The 22719-nt window shown below is 39.4% G+C and overlaps 1 protein-coding gene across 1 annotated transcript in view; it reads left to right on the forward strand.

The window, feature by feature from the left end:
* The window catches only part of CPA6 (carboxypeptidase A6), a 381349-nt gene that overhangs the window by 290211 nt on the left and 68419 nt on the right, over nucleotides 1-22719 (forward strand). Inside the window, exons 7-9 of the mRNA XM_088844585.1 lie at nucleotides 3009-3123; nucleotides 5221-5322; nucleotides 7813-7917. Of these exons, the coding sequence (XP_088700711.1) occupies nucleotides 3009-3123; nucleotides 5221-5322; nucleotides 7813-7917 (322 nt within the window). The remainder of the gene's footprint in view (nucleotides 1-3008; nucleotides 3124-5220; nucleotides 5323-7812; nucleotides 7918-22719) is intronic.

Below are 22719 nucleotides of genomic sequence, written 5' to 3' on the forward strand. Positions count from 1 at the left end.
CCCAGCACGGATACTCAGGAGGAAAGAGAATGCAAAGACCGGCTATATTCTAATACTTTCTTCCATTTTTATTTAATGTGTAAACTGAGAAGACTGAGAGCAGTCAGTTTCCAGATTAATTAGTCTAAATTACTGGTTTCCAGATTGTTAGCCTAAATTTGAGCTCGACTATGTATTAAAATCACATTGTGAGCCTTTCAGAAAGGCCTGATACCTTTGCACAGAGATTCTTGTGTAAGTAGGGCTCAGTGTGGCATATTTTTTAAAACTCGTGGGTGATTTTTAAAGCAGCCTATCTTGAGAATCACTGGCTTAAATGAATGGATAGATAGCAGAGCTCCGAAGACCAGCTCAATTGAGAGCACCTGGAAATTTTAAAACAAGACTGAGAAGCTTAAGTGTTGATTCATCAGAGAAGCTAATACCCAACTAGATTGATTCCACAACGTCAGACTGAAAAACTTCATAATTTTCTTAGTTTGGTTACAACACTAGTTAGAAAATTTTACTGTAAATCTTGTATGGGAGAAATTATCAATTAGAACTATTCTGACTATTCTCTGAATGGGGATTTCATTATATTATTAGTAATATGTTAAGTCATTTATCAACTGATAATGATAAAGAACTCATTCAGAAGCATGATTTTTCATACCGAAACTCCTGGGAAAATATTAGCTTTTGAAGGGGTACAGTGCCAAACAAACAGATGGACCAGCATCAGAACTTCAGAAATTTTCTGGTGATGAATATGGAGAATGACCTTGTGCCTGCTCAGTCACTTCAGTCGTGTCTGATCTTTGCGACCCCATGAACTGTAGCCCACCAGGGTCCTCTGTCCGTGGGATTCTCCGGGCAAGAATACTGGAGTGGGTTACCATTTCCTTCTCCAGGGGACCTTCCAGACCCAGGGATTGAACTGGCATCTCTTGCATATCCTGCATGGGTAGGTAGTTTCTTTACCACTGAGTCTCCTGGGAAGCCCACTCTTGCCTTAAGGGGAAACAAATTATCTGTGCTTGTTTATATTTAAAAAGTCTGCCCACTTTGGAAATTATACAAAAACAATACACTAGAGCCTCATTTTGTAAACATTTCTGTAAAGGTCTTTATACCTTTGAAAACTTTTGTGTGTTTGTGTGTCTTATGTTTTTAAATTGAAACTTCACAAGAAGGTTCTTCTGTAGTTTGCTGGCTTTGGCAAGTCTATTTACTACCCACCCCCCATCCCCGCCTTAGTTTCCTGAAAGAGATAAAAGTATCCAGGAGAAATGGATAGATGGTACTGGTGAGGGAATCATAGCTGAAGACTGCCTGCAGTAACTGGAATTTGTTGACCATTTATAACCATCTCATCTCTAATCAAACTCGCATTTTTCTTGACCCCCCCGAGACTCGCTCACAACACAAGAAGACTGGACATTGACAAAGATGTTCATTTGGTTCTTTACAGCCACACTGGCAATACTGTAAAATTCTTTACCCATACAAAGCTACTTTCATCTATAACTTGTTTCCTTAGGGAAGAAAGAAAGAACTAATACAGATCATGTTCAGACTGACAATTTAAACTCCACTCATATTTTGAGCCCCAGCAAGCAACTACCAAACAAGTTTACCAAGTCTGTGCCATGCCACCTTACCTTGATTTTTGATGTTTCTAAAGTCAAACATTGAAACCAAAAGGACAGTAAGCTGATGATAAATTCCCGATTAAATGCTTTGTCCACAGTGGGTCCTCAGTAAATAACGAATGAGTAAATCAAGAGGAATGTCCTACACCCAGCATGACCCTAAGTAAATCTACTTCTTTTGTGGACAAAAAAAATTGTCTTTTATTTCTTGAATAAAGTGACTTACATGGGTCAACTTTGAAAGTCATTTAAAGATGCCATTACATGTTGTTTTAATAGCACTGAAATCACCAAGCAACAACAGGAAAATCATTGAGAGGCTCTTTAACATCTTTAAGTAAATGAATGAGCATCTTGTTACTTCATGGTGCTCTAGTTGGAGGAGGTGAGAGAACACTGGGGGAACTAGCCATATCTAGCTTGGACATCTCATCAAGGATACTAACGACTGCAGCTGGAGCTATTCCACACATTTCAGTGACCCTGGAATCCCCAACCCTGACCACAGCCTTCAATTCCCAAGTGCATTCGCTTTGCTTACCTGAACTTGTCTTTGCTTACCTGAACTTGTCTTCTCTTGGCATCCTTGATACTGTCGGGCAGTGAAAGTAGCTTTTTCTGACTCTGGTTGCCTCTTCCGTGTCCTCTTGAAGCTGGCAGCTTCTTTCCCTTTTCTGAGCTCTGGGTCAAGTGTGCTAGGTAACGACATAAGGAAAGTCTTTCCGTGACAAAAGGCACAGGAACAGATAGAAACAGCTAAAAAGGAGGCTGTGGCAAGGGAGTGGAGGAACTTGTCTTGTTTCATTTTTCAAAATGTCACACCAGACTTGAGTCTGTTTTGGGTTCATGTTCCAAGTTCAAATTCTGGCTATGCATCACTAGCAGAATGACATTGGCAAGTTCTTAACCCTTTTGAGGCTTGGTTTCCCCATTTGCAAAGTGGAAATAACCATATGAGGTAGGTTTTATAGTTATTAACTCAGTTGATGTATGTACTGGGATGACCAAAAAGTTCAGACAGGTTTTTCTGTAAGATGTTTTGGAAAAACATGAACAAACCTTTTGACCAACCCCATAAAATACACAGCACAGTGCCTATCACCTGGTAGGTGCTCAGTAAATATAAGTGTTCCCATCCTTCCATTCTTGTAGCTACTTCATCAATGGTGGTTAGTATTAGTATAATTATTACTTGTGAACATCTGTTCTGTAATTTACATTTAATATTCATTATACCATTTATTTAAGAGTTGTTATTTTCTGAAAAAGAACATCTTCCCCACATTTTGTATTTTTAGAAATGTCAGTCCTGATTTTCTTTTGACTCATTTTTATGTTATCTCCATTTAATCATGTCTATCATTTCAAATCCAGCATCCTCATAGAAGATCTTCAGAAAGTACTGGAAAAGGGAAGCAGTTTGCCAGCCTGGAGAAGTCGAAGATCCCTCTCTGGGTATAATTATGAAGTTTATCACTCCTTAGAAGAAGTATGTAATCAAAGGACATTTTGTGGCTTTTTTTCAAGTGCATCTTTATCATTCAGGTCTCAGGACTGAGGAGAAGCATAGGGACACAGGCAGAAGTTATGTGAAGAATACTTAAGCTTTTACAATGTCCAGGCACCTCAGTTCTCTTCCATTAAGCATTTTATATGTGAAGTATATACGAGAAGTAGCAAAATAATTTTAATTTCACGTTCTTTACCCAACCCACCCCTACAATGGACAGGGGAAGTGCAATGGAAGAGTGTGGTGATGCTGCTATATAGTCAGCCTGTGGTATCCAAAGGACATTGGGTGCAGGACCCCCTGTGGAGTCCAGAATTTTGGTTACTCAAGTCCCTCGTGTATAACGGCATGGTTCAGTCAGCCCTCAGTATCCACCAGTTCAGCATCCAAAGATATGGAGGGCCAACTGTAATAATGGTAATAAACCCTAACTGGAAATCCATGGAATGTTGAGCTAGCCAGAGTATGAGGGCAATGGTTTGGCTGAGCAGTGGAGTGAATTTTGATGTTGGCCGCATACCCTCTGCAAATTTGAGCCCCCCAAAGCCAAACTGCATGTGTGGCTCCTCAGGGCCTGTTAGCCTGCTGTTACTTATTTTATCTGGAAAACATAGGGACCCATCCCACTGCTGCTACTATACATCTGGGCAACAACTAATTATTCTTCAAATCTCAGTTTGTGCAAGAAGAGAGTTGGTTCTACTCTCCTAGATGGGTCAGAACTCCCTGTCCCAGCCCCAGCATATTACCTGCACCCATAGAACATGGATGTAATAGCTAACACCATTTTTAATTATGACTAAGTACTTGATTAATGCCTTCCTCTCCTAATAAGCTGCAAGAGCCATGGGGGCTGGCCATTGCTTTCTTGTTCACCACTGTATCTCCAGTGGCAAGCAGAGACTTCCAAACAGGGGGTCGTTGACAGAACAAATAAAGAATGAGTACATACATTTTTTCATTCTTCCCCTGAATTCTGAATTGAGCAAAGGAATGCCAGTCATAGAAGTAATGAGATCCTGTTATATTCTTAAGAGAATGTTTGGTTCTCTTGATAATGACTTTCAAAATTATATCCACATAATTTATGTTTTAAACATACTTTTTAGAAGCTTGAAGTTAGCAGCAATGAAAAGGATTTAGATAACTTGACACTTTAAAGTGCTATTAACATACACTAGAAAAAGGTCAAAATTTTAAAATATATTAATATGATAAGTACATATACATGTGTGTGTGCTGAGTTTCTCAGTCATACATACATATACATAAATGTATGTGTGTACATGTGCTCATTAGACTAAACAGCAATAGAAAAAAAGGAAAATATGAGTACTTTCCAAATATCTTTTTTAGACTCTTACACATCTTGGAACAGTGGGACACTTTTTTGTGACTTCCTTCCTCCCTTATTGGGCTTTTAAGTCAGAAATGTTACCCATCTTTCTAAATGCCTTATTTATCCATCTCAAATATACCTTTTCCTGATGACAGATAAATGTGTGTGAATGGATCAGTGTCAGTATATTGCTATTACTGGGGAAATTATTCACGGTATGCCCTCTGATGTGGGCTGGATAGACTAAATCTTAAATGCAAAAGATAATGCCTTTTTCTTAGCATCTTCTGTTCAGTGGTAAATTACAATATATAGGACTTAATATAGCACATCCCAATAGTTGGGATGGTTTTTCTGAAGCTTACTTCTTTCTTTCCCTCTTAAACACTTGGAGATGAAAGAAATAAATTTTTATTTTTTAAAAAGAATCCAGAATACATGGATTAATTTTCTGTAAAATTTTGCCATTAAGACGTTAATGACAAATAGTAGTAGAAAGGTATGCTTTAAAAAGGGAACGATATGAAGACAAAGCACTTGTATATGAGAGCAGAAAATAAAGTGTAATTTTTGGTATGTTGAAGAAAATTAAGGCTACAAAATTGGATTTTCATTAAATTTTATACTCCATACATGCTTTTTGAGTTCCAAGACCTATTGTATTTCTGTTACCTTTTGTTTATTAAAAGCTCCATAATTGTGTGAGTCTAACATGGTTTTAATTTATTTGCTTTTAGATTCAAAATTGGATGCATCATTTGAATAAAACACATTCAGGTCTCATTCACATGTTCTCTATTGGAAAATCATATGAGGGAAGATCTCTTTATGTTTTAAAGGTAAAAAAATAAGAAATTAGCAACTGAATATTTACTATTCATCTTTTTCAGCTTTGACTTATAAGGAAAAGAAGTGAAATGGTATTTCATAGTGTCTCATATTTAACATCATCTGGTAATTTAAGACTGGTGGCTTAGATAGTAAAGAATCTGCCTACAAACAAGAGACCAGAGTTTGATCCCTGGGTGCAGAAGATACCCTGGAGAAGGGAATGGCAACTCATTCCAGTATCCAGGATGGATAATCCCACAGACAGAGGAGCCTGGTGGGCTGTCAGTCCATGGGGTTGTAAGGTGTCAGACACGATTGAGTGACTAACACTTTCACTTTTTTTCTAGTAATTTAAGAAAAAATATTTTTTCCCTTAAGCTTTTGAGCCATATTTAATTTTTGCCATTGAGTATCCCAGAGAATACTATTTCTAACTTATTCAGAGTGACTGATGAGCTTCAAAAATAATGACCTTCAAAATTATTTGTGGGTTGGTGCTGCTTACAATGAACAGATGCAAAAATATACCAGTGTGTCAGAAGGTATACGTCACTCCCAGCCCTTGAGCCTGCATTGTCCTCCAGCTACTCACCTATAGCTCTCCATTCCTTCTCAGCCAAACATCTTAAAAGATTTTCCTACATCACTGTCTCTACTTCCTCACCAACCATTCAGACCTTGGACTCCCTGACCTTTGCCCAATGACAATGACTCTAGAACTTCTGGATGACTTCTACTTGGCTCTCCTCCCATCTCAGAGCATCTTCTTCCCTTGTCCTTTCTTTACATGCTGGTGGCCCCAGGATTCTCCCCCAAGCTGTGCTCTCTGCCTACCTGCCGGCTCGGAAGCACATCCACCCCATGGTTTCAGCTATCGTTCCAGACTTATCTGTTCAGTGGACTCTGCTCTTTAGAGCTGGGCATCCTCATCTCGACATTCACCAAAGCACCTCAGACTCACGATGGCACCACTGTGCTCCAGATCAGGAAACATGAACCACCATGAATTCCTCTTCCTTATTCTAACCACTTCAAATCTAACACGAAGAACTGACAATTTTTTTTTCTTCTATCTTCTGGATTTATCACAACCTCTTCTCTTGTCCTCACTGCTGTTGACCTAGTCTTGTTTCTGGATCTATTCTCCCTGGACTATTACAATCGTGGCCTCAGGACTGAACTTCCTCATGAGTCCCCATCCTCTAACCTAACTAGCCACACACACCCACACCCCTCCCATAGAATACAGGATGAAGACTTATCTGAATGTCATATCTAGGAATGTCATGTGTCTCCTGCCTCTGTGTCAGCTGCATCTCCCTTCTTTCCTCATACCTTGGAAGCAGTGGTTCAAATATGGTGTGCTCCGCTTCTCTTCCAAGCTTGAGATAGATGTCTTCTTTCACTTGTCTGCCAAGCAAGCTTGCAGTTTTACTCTCCTACTCAAAGTGTTTCTCTTCTGAGAAGCCCTCGTTTGTTCCACAGGAAAATGACACATAGCACCCAATGTCCCCAAAGTAACTCCTGCATATTCATATTATAGTGATGAATTGCTGGTATTTCTGCCCTCTCCACTACCACATAAATTCCTCATCTTCTCATCTCAGAATCTCCAAGGCCAGGCACTGTGTCTGATGTTTAAAAGGATTTCTTAAAGTGTTAATATAAGTTGAGTGAATTAATGAATGAATGAAAATTAGATCTCCCATCAGTGTCAAAAGCCACCTACCAATTAGTGGGTAAGAAATCATGTTATAGATGAAATTTATATAGCAGGGTTATAAAGAAAAGTTTATTGCTTGATTCTACAAATCAAATTGTTTTGTGTTTCCTTTATGTACTGTAATAAAATTTGACTTTGTCTTCCTACAAGACATAGCTATTTCTTTAATGGATATTGCTTGGGAATATTTCTGTTACCTTGCATGGGGAGACAGGTTGAGAAAAGGAAGGGAAAAATTCAGCTTCTTACTTAACTGCCACATATTATATTAAAATGGAATGTGTGTGTGCTAAGTCGCTTCTGTCATGTCCAACTCTTTGCAACCCTATGGACTGGGGCCCTCCAGGCTCCGCTGTCCATGGGATTCTCCAGGCAAGAATACTGGGAAGATTGCCATTCCCTCCTCCAGGGAATCTTCCCGACCCAGGGATCAAACTGGCATCTTTCACACCTCTTTTGCATTGGCAAGCAGGTTCTTTACCACTGGCGCCACCTGGGAAGCCCTAAAATGGAGAAGCACGCCTATTTAACCAACTGCCTTTTCTTTATGTATTTTCCACTTCTTTGATTTGTAATTAAAGCAATAAATTTACAGTTTCTGCATAAATAAGCCTGGACTTCTGAAATCGATAGGAACTCTCTTTGTCTTTTTTATGGGTTACCTAATGAACCCAATTCTAGTGAAGTATCATGCTGAAACCATATTAAATTATGCAGGTCAGTGAATCCAAAAATAAAAGCTTGCATTGGTTACTATGAATACTCTTGTTTTCAGCTGGGCAGAAGATCACATGCTTACAAAAGAGCTGTCTGGATGGACTGTGGCATTCATGCAAGAGAATGGATTGGTCCTGCCTTCTGTCAGTGGTTTGTAAAAGAAGTAAGTTAAACCCTTTATGCAGTGTCCATTTGAGCTAGTCAGTGTTTTTATTCTGCTCAAGGAACAAAACTGGGAATGTGAAGCGAGTGATACCTGATAATAACACCATAATTTTGTGGGTTGCTTTTATGTTTATGAAGGCCTCTCAAAACCCTGACTCAGATTATCTTCACCTCTGCCCTTAGAGACTGGAATTACCAACCCTCATTAAAGAGAAAGAACTTGAGATTCAGTGTTTATGAATTTATGACAAATTAGGAATCAACCATAGTAGCTGATCTATGACAAAAAGCTAAAAATTCAATGTATGGTGTTCCAAAACAGTTTCTCATGTGATATTCAGCATGGAAAATTCTATATGACTTTTGTTCTCCTTAAAAATGATCTCACATATGCTATAGCAATAAAGAGATGCCCTCCTGCTATGGATCTGTGATTTAGATACCAAAGACCTTTAGCATTCACTGTTTCAGTGACTAATGGTTGATGACATAGTGGTTTCTCATTTTCTGGAGGCTTCATTTAAGTCATAAGCCCTATGAGGCTAGTATATTGAATGTGTTCGTATCCCAAGTGTGGGTCAGCCTCATGGGCTAACATCTTAATACATTTTGATATCTTTCTATTGTCAAGAATATAATGACTTTCATGGTTTTCTTTTTCAGTTCGACTTCTTAGTGTTTTGTTTTGTTTTTTTAAAGACTCCTAAAAGAAAACGAACTACTAGTACAGGTAATAAAAGTGAAAAAGTCTAAGGAAAGGAGGTTCTAAACCAGAAAATAACCCTAAAAATTACCTATGGAAAACCATTAATGATACAAGATAGTGAAATATTTCAGTTATATTTCACTGTTTTATGGTGAAATTATGTGACCTAGTGCAGTTTGTAATTTTGAAGACTCTCCTAGTCTTAAAATATATGCCTCACAAATGTCAATGTTGTACTAAATTTGTAAAATCTTCTTCTCCACCACTACCAAGCCCACACAAGTATCCATTTTATAATGTAATAATAAAATTTTCAAAGTATTCCCACTCAGTGTATTCAACAATTCATATTGTCTTAAAATACCATTTTATCCAGTAGGACAAATGCAAAAGCTAACAGATTGTTAACCCTAGCATCTTGTATAAATGTCGGACACGACTGAGCGACTGAACTGAACTGAACTGATATACATATAACATTGTCTACTGTCTCAAGTTTCAAAAATGAAAAGGGAAAAATGGTTAAGAACAGAATATCTATTGTTTATAGACTATGGTCCTTCCCAGGTGGTGCTAGTGGTAAAGAACCCAGCTGCCAATGCAAGAGACGTAAGAGACATGGATTCGATCCCTGGGTCAGGAAGATCCCCTGGAGAAGAGCACGGCAACCCACTCCAGTATTCTTGCCTGGAGAATCCCATGGACAGAGGAGCCTGGTGGGCTACAGCCCATAGGGTAGCACACAGTCAGACACAACTGAAGCGATTTAGCACACATGCAACCATCGTCCTGTGTGTTATTATAGAACATAAAATATATCTTCCAAACATTTAATCTCACCCTCACATGTGCAGCCTTTTTATAGCACCTAAACTTAATTTGTCCGTGTGGTAATTGTCTTTCTTCCTATACCAGTGCCGAGGGCAGAGCCTATCTTGTTCATTGCCAAATTCCTAGCACCTAGAATACCATCTGGCACTTAATAATGCTTCAGTTATTTGTGAATGAATGGGAATAATGAGAATTCAGTGGTTGTGATCATGAGAAATTTCTGGGAAATGACTTGTGATTCATCTCCTAAGGATATGAATGGTACTACCTAGACTTTGCAGTGTCCAATATGTATAGCCATACATGGCAGCCCTAGAACCCAAGCTAAATTGAGTACTGAAGAATTGATGCTTTTGAACTGTGGTGTTGGAGAAGACTCTTGAGAGTCCCTTGGACTTCAAGGAAATCAAACCAGTCCATCCTAAAGGAAATCAGTCCTGAATATTCATTGGAAGGACTGATTCTGAAGCTAAAGCTTCAGTACTTTGGCCACCTGATGCAAAGAGCTGACTCATTTGAAAAGACCCTGATGATGGGAAAGATTGAAGACAGGAGGAGAAGCAGATGACAGAGGATGAGATAGTTGGATGGCATCACCAACTCGATGGACATAAGTTTGAGTAAGCTTCAAGAGTTGGTAATGGGCAGGGAAGCCTGGCATGCTGCACTCCATGGTGTTGCAAAGAGTTGGACACGACTGAGTGACTGAACTAAACGAATTTTTGTTCTCTCTTTTTTGGTGCTTTTCCCCAAATTCAGCAGCTTAAAACAGCAAACATTGATTACTTGCTAGTTTCTGTGGGTCACAATCCAGGTGCAGTTTAGCCAAGTGTCTCGGGTAAGTCAAAGTGTCAGCTGGAGTTTGGGCCATCTCGGGCTTGTGTGGGGAATCTGTGTCTGAGAGCTCAGTCACGTGACTGTTGGCAGCTTCTGTCCTCCCTGGCTGTGAGCCAGAGACATCAGTTCCCCGTCACATGGGCATCACCACAGGACAGCTCACAACCCAGCACCTGGCTACCCTCAGAACAGATGAGGCCAAGAAAGAGCAAACGGCCCAAGACGGAAGCCACAGTCTCTTTTAACCTATTTTCAGAAGTGATATCCTATCACTTTTTTCATATTATGTCCATTGGAATATGTCACTAGGTCCAGACTGGATTCAAGGGGAGGGCATTGGACAAGAGCACAAGTGCCGAGAAGTGAGAATCACTGGGGGCCACCTTGGAGGCTGCCAGCCGTACCTGGTGGGACTTTCTCCATAGCCATCACTATTTACTTGCATCCTTACTTCAACAGGAACTGGAAGAAAACTTATCAAGCCTTTTAAGTTCCTGCTAGAACAGCAGATGGCACAGAGGTTACATACACACATGTAGTAGTCAGACAGCCCTGGGTTGGAATGCCAGCTCTGCCATTTACTAGCTGTGTGATCTTGGTGGGCAAGTCATAATCATAATGTGTGACACACTCGGTTATTGGGAGGATTCAATTATATAATGTTTATAAAAGACTTAAGAGTGCTTGGCATATAATAAGCAGTTAATAAAATCAATTCATTTTTGATAGGAGTAGTATCAGCAAATTGGTATTTTAAAATGACCAGAGAATCATTAGAAAGAAAATCAGCAAGTATATGAAAGAACTTAACACCACCAACCAACAGGATCTAAATCACATTTATGGATTACCCAACCAACAACAGCAGAATATGCATTCTTTTCAAGTGCCTGCAGAATATACTGGGGCTTTATCCCCGCTCAGCTGGTAAAGAACCTGCCTGCCAATGAAGGAGACGCAAGAGATACAGGTCCAATCCCTTGGTCGGGAAGATTTCCTAGAGAAGGAAATGGTAACACGCTCTAGTATCCTGCCTGGGAAATCCCATGGATAGAGGAACCTGGTGGGTATGTCCATAGGGTCTCAAAGAATTGAACACAACTGAACACACACACACAGAACATATACCAAGATATTCCATATCACACACCAAGAAACAAATCTCAACAAATTTAAAGGATATGAAATCATACAGACTGTTTTCTGACCACAGGGAAATCAAACTAGATATTGATAACAAAAAGATAATCTCCAAACACTGAAAAATTAAGACGCCTCTGAATTACCTATGAGTTAAGAATAAAATCTCAAGGGAAATTTAAAAAGTAAATTGCACTGAATGAACATGAAAATTCATACAGCATATTAAAATGTGTGGTACACATCTAAATGCTAAGAGGGAAATTTATAGCACTTAAATGTATACATTGAAAAAGAGGGAAATTCTCAAAAGAATAAGCTCTCAAATCAAGAACCTAGAAAAATAGAAAATAAAGGCAAAGCAAGAATAAGGAGGTAATAAGGATAAGAGTAAAAATCAATGAAACTGAAAACAGAAAATCATTACAGAAATCAGTGAAACAAGGAGCTAGTTCTTGAAAAGATCAGTGAAATCAACAAAGTTCTAGCAAGAGACAAAAAAAAGAACATACAAATTACCAACTTCATAATGAAAGAGAGATATGATTACAGACCCTGCAGATATCAAAAGGACAATAAAAGAATACTATGAATAAATCTACACATATAAATTTGACAACTTAAGCAAAAATATACCAGTAAATAGAAAAACACAAACTTTCACAACTCATCCATTATGCAACAGGCAAATTGAATATCCCTTCAGTCGCTCAGTCGTGTCCGACTCTCCGCGACCCCATGAATCACAGCACGCCAGGCCTCCCTGTCCATCACCAACCCCCGGAGTACACTCAAACTCATGTCCACAGAGTCGGTGATGCCATCCAGCCACCTCATTCTCGGTCATCCCCTTCTCCTCCCGCCCCCAACCTTTCCCAGCATCAGAGTCTTTTCCAGTGAGTCAACTCGTCGCATGAGGTGGCCAAAGTATTGCAGTTTCAGCTTTAGCATCAGTCCCTCCAATGAACATCCAGGATTGATCTCCTTTAGAATGGACTGAACTGAACTGAACTGAACTACAATTAAAGACATTGAATTCATAATTTTAAAATTCAAAAAGAAGAAAGGAATAAATCTCCCTACCCAGATGGTTTCACTAAAGAATTCTACCAAATGTTTAAAGAAGAATAAGACCAATTCTACACACTCACTTTCACAAAATGGGAGCAAACATTTTCAATTCATTTTATAAAGTTAGTATTACCCTAGTACCAAAATCAGACAAAGACAGTAGGAAAAAAAAAAAAACTAGAAAATAGATTCAGATATCCTTAACAAAATTTTGCCAAATAGAATTTATCAACCTATAAAAATAATTCTGTATCACAACCAAGTGAGGTTTATTTCAGAGACCCAAACCTGGTTTAATATTTGAAATTCAATCAATGTAATCTACCATACTAACTAGCTAAAGAAGAGAGTCTATCTAATCAATTGATACAGAAAAATACCTTGACAAAATTTAATAAACATTCATAATAAAAACTCTCAGAAAAGCAGATATAGTGTGGAACTTCCTCAACTTTATAAAAACTATGAAAACCATATTGCAAACATTACACTTAGTGGTAGATGAGCAAACGCTTCCTCCTAGATCAAGAACAAGGTAAGGATGTCCTCTCTCACCACTCAATTAACATAGTGCTGAAAGTTCTGGTCAGTAGAAGAGGAAGAAATAAAAGACATACAGATCTGAAAAAAATGAATAAAATTTTTCTATTCATTAATGACATGATTGTCTACATAGAAAATCGTTAGGAATCTACAGGAAAATAGAAGTAACAAGTAAGATAGATCACAGGACACAAAATAAACATACTGTATTTCTATATACTAGCAGTGAACGTGTGGATGCTGAAATTAAAAATACATTATAATTTATAATTACTCAACAAATGAAATAAACAGGCATAAATCTCACAAAACAAGTATAGGAATTATGTGCTGAAAGCTATAAAACACTGATCAAAAAAAAAATCTATATAGAGACATGCCATATTCATGGACTGGAAGATTCAATATAGAAAAATATCAGTTCTCTCCAATTGATATCAATGTTTAACATAATTCCTATAAAAATTCCAGCAAGACTTTCTGTAGATATAGGTGAAATTATTCTAAAATTTATAGGAAAGGGCAAAGGAACCATAAGAGTTAAAACTATTTTGTAAAAGAATCATTTTACTCAACTTCAAGGTATGTAGCTACAATAATCTGGTGAAGAGACAGACAGAAAAATGGAACAGGAGATTCAGATACAGACCTACAAAATGTGCCCAAGTGATTTTCAACAAAGGTGTAAAAGCAATTCAGTGAAGGAAAGACTTACTTTTTAACAAATGGTGCTGGAGCAAGTGGACTTCCATAGGCAAATAAATGAATTTCAACCTAAGCCTCATTTCTTACAAAAAAAATTAACTCAAAGTGGATCATAGACTTAAATGAAAAATGTTAATTTATAAAAACTTTTTTTAAAAAAATAGGAAAAAAATCTTCAGGATCTAAAACTAGGCAAAAAGTTCTTAGACTTGACACCAAATGCAAGTTCCATATAAGGAAAAGTTGATAAGCATTATCAAGCTTAATCAAATTTTAAATTTTTACTGTGTGAAAGACCCTGTTAAGAGGAGAAAAAAGACAAGCTACAAACTTTGCCATATATCTGATAAACGACTCCTATTTGGAGAATATAAACTCAAAACTTAACAATAAGAAAGCAAGTAATCCAATTAGGAAATGGGCAAGAGACATGAAGAGACATTTCACCAGAGTATACAGATGGTCAAAAAAAGAGAAAAGCCCAGAAAAAAAGATGCCATTAAGGCAATTCAAATTAAAACCACAATGAGCTATCACTAGACACCCATCAGAATGGCTAAAATTACATACACACACACCCCTGGAGGTACAAGGAAGGACTGACTCACCAACCAGTGCTGGGGAAGATGGGGAAAAACCAAATCACTCACACACTGCTAGTGAGAAGGTAAAATGGTGGAGTTACTCTTGAAAACAGTTAACACTTTCATTTAAAACTAGACTTGCAACTATCATCAGGTCAGTTCAGTCGCTCAGTCGTGTCCGACTCTTTGCGACTCCATGAACCACAGCACACCAGGCCTCCCTGTCCATCACCAACTCCCGCAGTTCACCCAAACCCATGTCCATTGAGTCAGTGATGCCATCCAACCATCCTATCCTCTGTCATCCTCTTCTCCTCCTGCCCTTAATCTTTCCCAGCATCAGGGTCTTTTCAAATGAGTCAGCTCTTCACATGAGGTGGCCAAAGTATTGGAGTTTCAGCTTCTACTATCATATAACCCAGTAATTGCACTCTTGGCATTTATCCCAGAGAAATTGAAACTTATGTTCACTCAAAAACTGTATACAAATGTTTCCAGCAGCTTTATCTGTAATAGCTAAAAACTGGAAACAATCCAGATACCCTTCGATGGGCAAATAGTTAAAGAAACTAATACATGCATGTCATGGAAAAGTACTCAGCAAAAAAAGGAACAAACTATGGAAACACACGACATGAATGAATCTCCAGAGAATTATGCTGAATGAAAAACTAGTCCCAAATAGAAACATACTGCAGGATCTCATTTATAGGATGTTCCTGAGGTGATGAAATTACAGTTGACTCAAATAGACAGCATATTAAAAAGCAGAGAAATTACTTTGCTGACAAAAGTCTGTCTAGTCAAAGCTATGGTTTTTCCAGTAGTCATGTATGGATATGAGAGTTGGACTCTCATACAAAAAGCTGAGTGCCAAAGAATTGATACTTTTGAACTGTGGTGTTGGAGAAGACTCTTCAGAGTCCCTTGGCCTGCAAGGAGATCCAACCAGTCCATCCTAAAGGAAATCAGTCCTGAATATTCATTGGAAGGACTGATGCTGTAGCTGAAACTCCAATACGCTGGCCACCTGATGCAAAGAACTGACTCCTTGGAAAAGACCCTGATGCTGGGAAAGATTGAAGGCAGGAGGAGAAGGGGACGACAGAGGATGAGATGGTTGGATGGCATCATCAACTTGATGGACATGAGTTTGAGCAAACTCCAGGAGTTGATGATGGACAGAGAAGCCTGGCATGCTGAAGTTCATGGGGTCGCAGAGTTGGACATAATTGAGTGACTGAACAACAACAAAAAATATGGATTTAAGCTGCAAGGGTCCACTCATACACAGATTTTTTTCAATAAATACGTGCCACAGTTGTACATGATCCTTGGTTGGTTGAACCCAGGGATGTGGAACACTAGATATGGAGGACCAATTGTAAAGTTATATGTGGATTTTTTTTTTTAATGGCCATACCGTGTGGCATGTGGGATCTTAGTTTCCTGACAGGGATTGAACCTGTGTTCCTTGCACTGGAAGCATGGAGTCTTTACCATTGGACCTCCCAGGAAGTCGCATATATGGATTTTCCACTGCTTTTGGAGGGTCAGCACCCCAATCCCCATGTTGTTTAAGGTTCAACTGTATAGAAATGGATAACAGATTAGTGTTTTCTGGGGATTAAGGAATGTGGCTATAAAAGGGCAACCATGAGGGGTCCCTGTTGTGATGGCAAGGTTCTGTATCTCGACTGTGTCCATTTCAGTACACTAGTTGGGATATTATACTATAGTTTTAAAAGATATTGCCACTGGGGGAAAGTGGTCCAGGGTACAAGGGATTTCTCTGTATTAATTCTTATAATTATATGTGAATTTATAACTTCTGTCCATGGAATTCTCCAGGAAAGAATACTGGAGTGGGTAGCCATTCCCTTCTCCGAGGGATCTTCCCGACCCGAGGACCAAACCCGGGTCTCCCGCACTGCAGGCAGATTCTTTACCATCTGAGCCACCAGGGAAGCCCCATGTGAATCTGTATCTGTCTCAAAATGTTAAATGCATTGTAAAAAGAGTAACCAGGTCTCCATACTCCTGGGTTCCATTCTCTTTGGAACCAGATACTGTTTTCCTTCCTGGGCAGTCAGAAGCCAAGTTCATTCTTGCTCTTTCCTCTCTGCTATGTATAAACCTCATCAACTGACCCTGACTCACTCCACCATGGACACCAGGAGTATTGGGCTGTGGCTGTGACTCTGTCCCTCTCCTCTTCAGCCAGCTTGACGCTCCCATGTCAAGGCACTGGGAGCCACTTCCACTGCTGCTGCCTACTCCAGTTTAGTAGAGGAGTCCCTGAGTGTCTTGGGCACACAAAGCTTAGAAAACAATGACAGAAAAGCAAACTACCTGGCTTAATTCACTGGTGAGATGGCCTTGATTACTTTATTTTAAAAACTGCTCAAGTGAATTCACTATCTCAACACATAACTGATAGCTGTATTCATTATCTCAACAAATAACTGCTGGCTGGCAGATGTTTTTAAGATGCAAAATGCATGATAAGATTGTGGGTTTTATCTTTTAAATTTAAAATCATTTAATTATGTGAAAAATAGAGAGCTATCACTTTCAATTTCAGTACCTGTCACTTTTTTTTATAGTATAGTATTCATATTACAAATTTTTATATCTTATTAATATAAGCAAAATAAAACCAATGAAGGTATGCTTGGGTTGCAAAATCTTTCTCTTTTTCAATGCTTCTTTATACCAGGTTAACAGAACCATTATTAATGTTATATTTATAGTACAGCAGATAGCTCAGTTGGTAAAGAATCCACCTGCAATGCAGAAGACCCCAGTTCGATTCCTGGGTCAGGAAGATCCACCGGAGAAGGGATACACTACCCACTCCAGTATTCTTGGGCTTCACTTGTGGCTCAGCTGGTAAAGAATCTTCCCGCAATGCGGGAGGCCTGGGTTCGATCCCTGGGTTGGGAGGATCCCCTGGAGAAGGGGACAGCAACCCACTCCAGTATTCTGGCCTGGAGAATTCCATGGACTACAGTCTATGGGGGTCGCAAAGAGTCAGACACTACTGAGTGACTTTCACTTCATTGGTATCACTACACTTCACTTTAGGGGTATACTTTGGCCACCTGATGTGAAGAGCTGACTTACTGGAAAAGACCCTGATTCCAATGTCCAAAAGATATTGGAAAGACTGAGAGCAGGAGGAGAAGGGGCCAACAGAGGGTAAGACAGTTAGATGGCATCACTGGACATGAGTTTGAGCAAACTCCAGGAGATAGTGAAGGATAGGGAAGCCTGGCGTGCTGCAGTCCATGGGGTCACAAAGTCAGACAAAACAACTGAACACAACAACAAGTTTTGGATGGAGGAAGCCAAGGGGAAAAAACATGGTAGATGTACTATTGAAATGTGTATGTCACTTCACCATGAATCCAAAAAGGAATTTTAAGAAACACTATCTTTTGGTGATAAAGCTTTCTTAAATTTGTCATGGGCCAAGAGGGATGATACAGATACTAAATTCATCAAAGAAAGAAAACTAGAATAGATTAAGAAAGGGAAAGAAACAGAGGTAAATATATAGAACTTGGAAGTTATCTGTCTGCAAAAGTGAACAGATACTATTTGCAGATGAGTAAGAGACTTAACTGGGCTTCCCTGGTGGCTCAGCCGGTAAAGAATCTGCCTGCAATGCATGAGACCTGGGTTTGATCCCTGGGTTGGGAAGATCCCTTGGAAGAAGGCATGGCAACCCACTCCAGTATTCTTTCCTGGAGAATTCTGTGGATAGAAGAGGCTGGTGGGCTATAGTCCATGGGGTTGCAAAGAGTCAGCCATGACTGAACAACTAAGCATGGCACAAGAGACTTAAATATGAGGACACACAGAGGGCAGGGAACAAAAAAATTAGACAGCTAATCAAGACTTATAAAAAGGAACACTCACAAAGCTTAAAAGTAATGGAGTTAAAAATAAAATTGCAAAGGAAACTAACAACTTAAAAATAGTTAAAAACTGTTTAGCACTTCCTCAAAAAATAAACATATAGTTACTCCAGTTCAGTTCAATTCAATCGCTCAGTCATGTCTGACTCTTTGCGACCCCATGAACCATAGCCCGCCAGGCCTCCCTGTCCATCACCAACTCCTGGAGTTCACTCAAACTCATGTCCATTGAGTCGGTGATGCCATCCAGCCATCTCATTCTCTGTTGTCCCCTTCTCCTCCCGCCCCCAATCCTTCCCAGCATCAGTCTTTTCCAGTGAGTCAACTCGTCACATGTGCAACCCCTAAATTCCACTCATGTATATATAACCAAGAACAATGAAAACACATATCCACACAGAAATGTGTACAGAAATGTTCACAGCAAAATTTTCCTAATAGCCAAAAAAATGGAAGCAATTCAGAGGTCCATCAACTGATGGATAAACAAAATATGATAGATCCATGCAATGGAATATTATTCAACCATAATAAAGTACAATACAAACCACGACATGGATGAAACTTGAAACGTGTTACCTGAAATAAACCAGAAGTAAAAGGCCATATATTGTCTCATTCTATATATATGAAATGTCAAGAACAGGCAAATCCATAGAAACAGGAAGTAGATTAGTGGTTGCCAGAGGATGACGGGAGAGGGGAATTGGGAATGACTACTAACAGCTACCATGTTTCTTTTTGGGGGTGATGGAAAAGTTCTGCAATTAGATAGTGATGGCAATGGCATGTTATGAACATACTTAAAAACCACTGAACTGTACATTTTAAAATGAATTTCACTCAATTTTCAAAAAAGAAATGAAGTGTTGATACATGCTACAACATAGATGAACCTTGAAAGCACTGAGCTAACTGAAAAAAAAACAGCCACAAAAGACCACATAGTACACAATTCCTCTTGTACATGATGTCCAAAACAGTCTAATTTACAGAGACAGAAAGTGGATTAGTGGTTACCTATGACTTTGGCCACCTCATGCAATGAGTTGACTCACTGGAAAAGACTCTGATGCTGGGAGCGATTGGGGGTAGGAGGAGACGGGGACGACAGAGAATGAGGTGGCTGGATGGCATCACCGACTCGATGGACGTGAGTTTGAGTGAACTCCGCGAGTTGGTGATGGACAGGGAGGCCTTTCATGTTGTGGTTCATGGGGTCATTAAGAGTCGGACACGACTGAGCGACTGAACTGAACTGAATGGCTAGGAAAATGAGGGGGTCAGGGAGTTGACACCTAAAGGATATAAAGTATCTTTTTTGGTGATGAAAATATTCTAAAATTATGTAGTGGTGACAATTGTATTACTCTGTGAATATATTAAAAGCCACTTAATTGTATACTTTAAAAAGATAAACTGTAGAATGTGTGAATTATATCCTGATAAAGATGTTATTTCTTTAACTCAGTGTTAAATAGGGTCCTGTTAGAAAATGTTTATATTAACCAGCCAACAATTTCTTGTTGGTCACTACATTTTCAGCTCTCAGCATTGTGGGGTCAGCAGAAGTTTAAGTCATGGTCCAGCCCTCAAGGAGTCTACATTTTATTTGAGAAGAAATATTTGTGTGCAGGAAAGAGTAAACAACATAAAACAGTGTATCTTTGGAGATTAAATTGTACTGACTGTAATAGTTGAAGGAATTCAAGAATCAGAGATGGACTTTCCTGGCGATCCAGTGGTTAAGACTTCAACTTCCAGTGCAGGAGAGTGTGGGTTCGATCCCTGGTGAGGGAGCTAAGATCCCACATGCCTCGTGGCCAAAAATCCAGAACATAAAATAGAAGATATTTTGTACAAATTCAATAAAGAGTTTTAAAATGGTCCGCATCAAAAAAAAAATCTTAAAAAAAAAAATCAGAGAAATCCATTAGACTTTGAAAGATGACAAGCTTTAGGAAAAATCTGTGGGGAAGTGAGTCTCATTAGACCTTGACTCAGGAGTAGAAATGTGATCAGGAAGATATAATCCTGTTAAAAAAAAAAAAGACTGATAACATTGAGGACATGGTGTTGATTCAGTTCAGTTCAGTCGCTCAGTCGTGTCCAACTCTTTGCAACCCCATGAATCACAGCACGCCAGGCCTCCCTGTCCATCACCAACTCCTGGAGTTCACTCAAACTCATGTCCATCGAGTTGGTGATGCCATCCAGCCACCTCATTCTCGGTCGTCCCCTTCTCCTCCTCCCGCCCCCAACCTTTCCCAGCATCAGAGTCTTTTCCAGTGAGTCAACTCGTCACATGAGGTGGCCAAAGTACTGGAGCTTCAGCTTTAGCATCAGTCCTTCCAATGAACACCCAGGATTGATCTCCTCTAGAATGGACTGGTTGGATCTCCCTGCAGTCCAAGGGACTCTCAAGAGTCTTCTCCAGCACTACAGTTCAAAAGCATCAATTCTTCAGCGATCAGCTTTCTTCACAGTCCAACTCTCACATCCATACATGACCACAGGTAAAACCATAGCCTTGACTAGACGGACCTTGGTTGGCAAAGTAATGTCTCTGCTTTTTAATATGCTATCTAGGTTGGTCATAACTTTCCTTCCAAGGAGCAAGCGTCTTTTAATTTCATGGCTGCAATCAGCATCTGCAGTGATTTTGGAGCCCAAAAAAATAAAGTCTGACACTGTTTCCACTGTTTTTCCATCTATTTCCCATGAAGTGATGGGACCAGATGCCATGATCTTTGTTTTCTGAATGTTGAGCTTCAAGCCAACCTTTTCACTCTCCTCTTTCACTTTCATCAAGAGGCCTTTGAGTTCCTCTTCACTTTCTGCCAGAAGGGTGGTGTCATCTGCATATCTGAGGTTATTGATATTTCTCCCGGCAATCTTGATTCCAACTTGTGCTTCTTCCAGCCCAGCGTTCCTCATGATGTACTCTGCATATAAATTAAATAAGCAGGGTGACAGTGTACAACCTTGACGTACTCCTTTTCCTATTTGGAACCAGTCTGTTGTTCCATGTCCAGTTCTGTTGCTTCCTGACCTGCATACAGGTTTCTCAAGAGGCAGGTCAGGTGGTCTGGGATTCCCATTGCTTTCAGAATATTCCACAGTTTATTGTGATCCACACAGTCAAAGGCTTTGGCATAGTCAATAAAGCAGAAATAGATGTTTTTCTGGAACTCTCTTGCTTTCTCCATGATCCAGCAGATGTTGGCAATTTGATCTCTGGTGCCTCTGCCTTTTTCTAAAACCTACTTGAACATCTGGAAGTTCACGGTTCACATACTGCTGAAGCCTGGCTTGGAGAATTTTGAGCATGACTTTACGAGCGTGTGAGATGAGTGCAATTGTGCGGTAGTTTGAGCATTCTTTGGCATTCCCTTTCTTTGGGATTGGAATGAAGACTGATCTTTTCCAGTCCTGTGGCCACTGCTGAGTTTTCCAAATTTGCTGGCATATTGAGTGCAACACTTTCACAGCATCATCTTTCAGGATTTGAAGTAGCTCAACTGGAATTCCATCACCTCCACTCGCTTTGTTCATAGTGATGCTCTCTAAGGCCCACTTGACTTCACATTCCAAGATGTCTGGTTCCAGCTGAGTGATCACGCCATCGTGATTATCTTCATCGTGAAGATCTTTTTTGTACAGTTCTTCTGTGTATTCTTGCCACCTCTTCTTAATATCTTCTGCTTCTGTTAGGTCCATACCATTTCTGTCCTTTATCGAGCCCAGCTTTGCATGAAATGTTCCCTTGGAATCTCTAATTTTCTTGAAGAGATCTCTTGTTTTTCCTATTCTGTTGTTTTCCTCTATTTCTTTGCATTGATCGCTGAGGAAGGCTTTCTTATCTCTCCTTGCTATTCTTTGGAACTCTGCATTCAGATGCTTATATCTTTCCTTTTCTCCTTTGCTTTTCACTTCTCTTCTTTTCACAGCTATTTGTAAGGCCTCCTCAGACATAGATTCTAGTACAATCTGAGACTGAAAAATTATTAAAGTTAGCCTTGGAAGCCAGAGTTTGGTCCAGTAAAGAAAAATGAGAAAACACTCTTATGCATGAAAAGCATATCAGTATTAAATGAGAGTTTAAGAAGAAATACAATGATATATGAATGGAAGGAAGTAGGAACCTAGAGTGAGGGCAACTAACTAGAAGTGTTTAGGGCAAAATTCCACACATGGACAGGGAGAGTGGATGTAGGAATGGACAGTAAAGAAAAGGTTTATATAGTTCAAATGAAAAAAATCATTCATTTATTCAACCAAAGACTTATTAAGCACTTCTTTTTATGTGAAGGCAGCTTGTGAAGTTCTGGAACAGTACAAGTACTGTAATGTACATTACATTAATGCTTCCCTCAATTCTTTTACTACAATTCTACTGGGGAGATGAGACACAAACACAGAAAGCAGCAATAAACAAAGTCTTTAGGAACTGATGACCA

This window comes from Moschus berezovskii, chromosome 16, assembly GCF_049115385.1.
Source record: "Moschus berezovskii isolate FMDL1 chromosome 16, NW_MosBer_1.0, whole genome shotgun sequence".
Classification (NCBI taxonomy): domain Eukaryota; kingdom Metazoa; phylum Chordata; class Mammalia; order Artiodactyla; family Moschidae; genus Moschus; species Moschus berezovskii.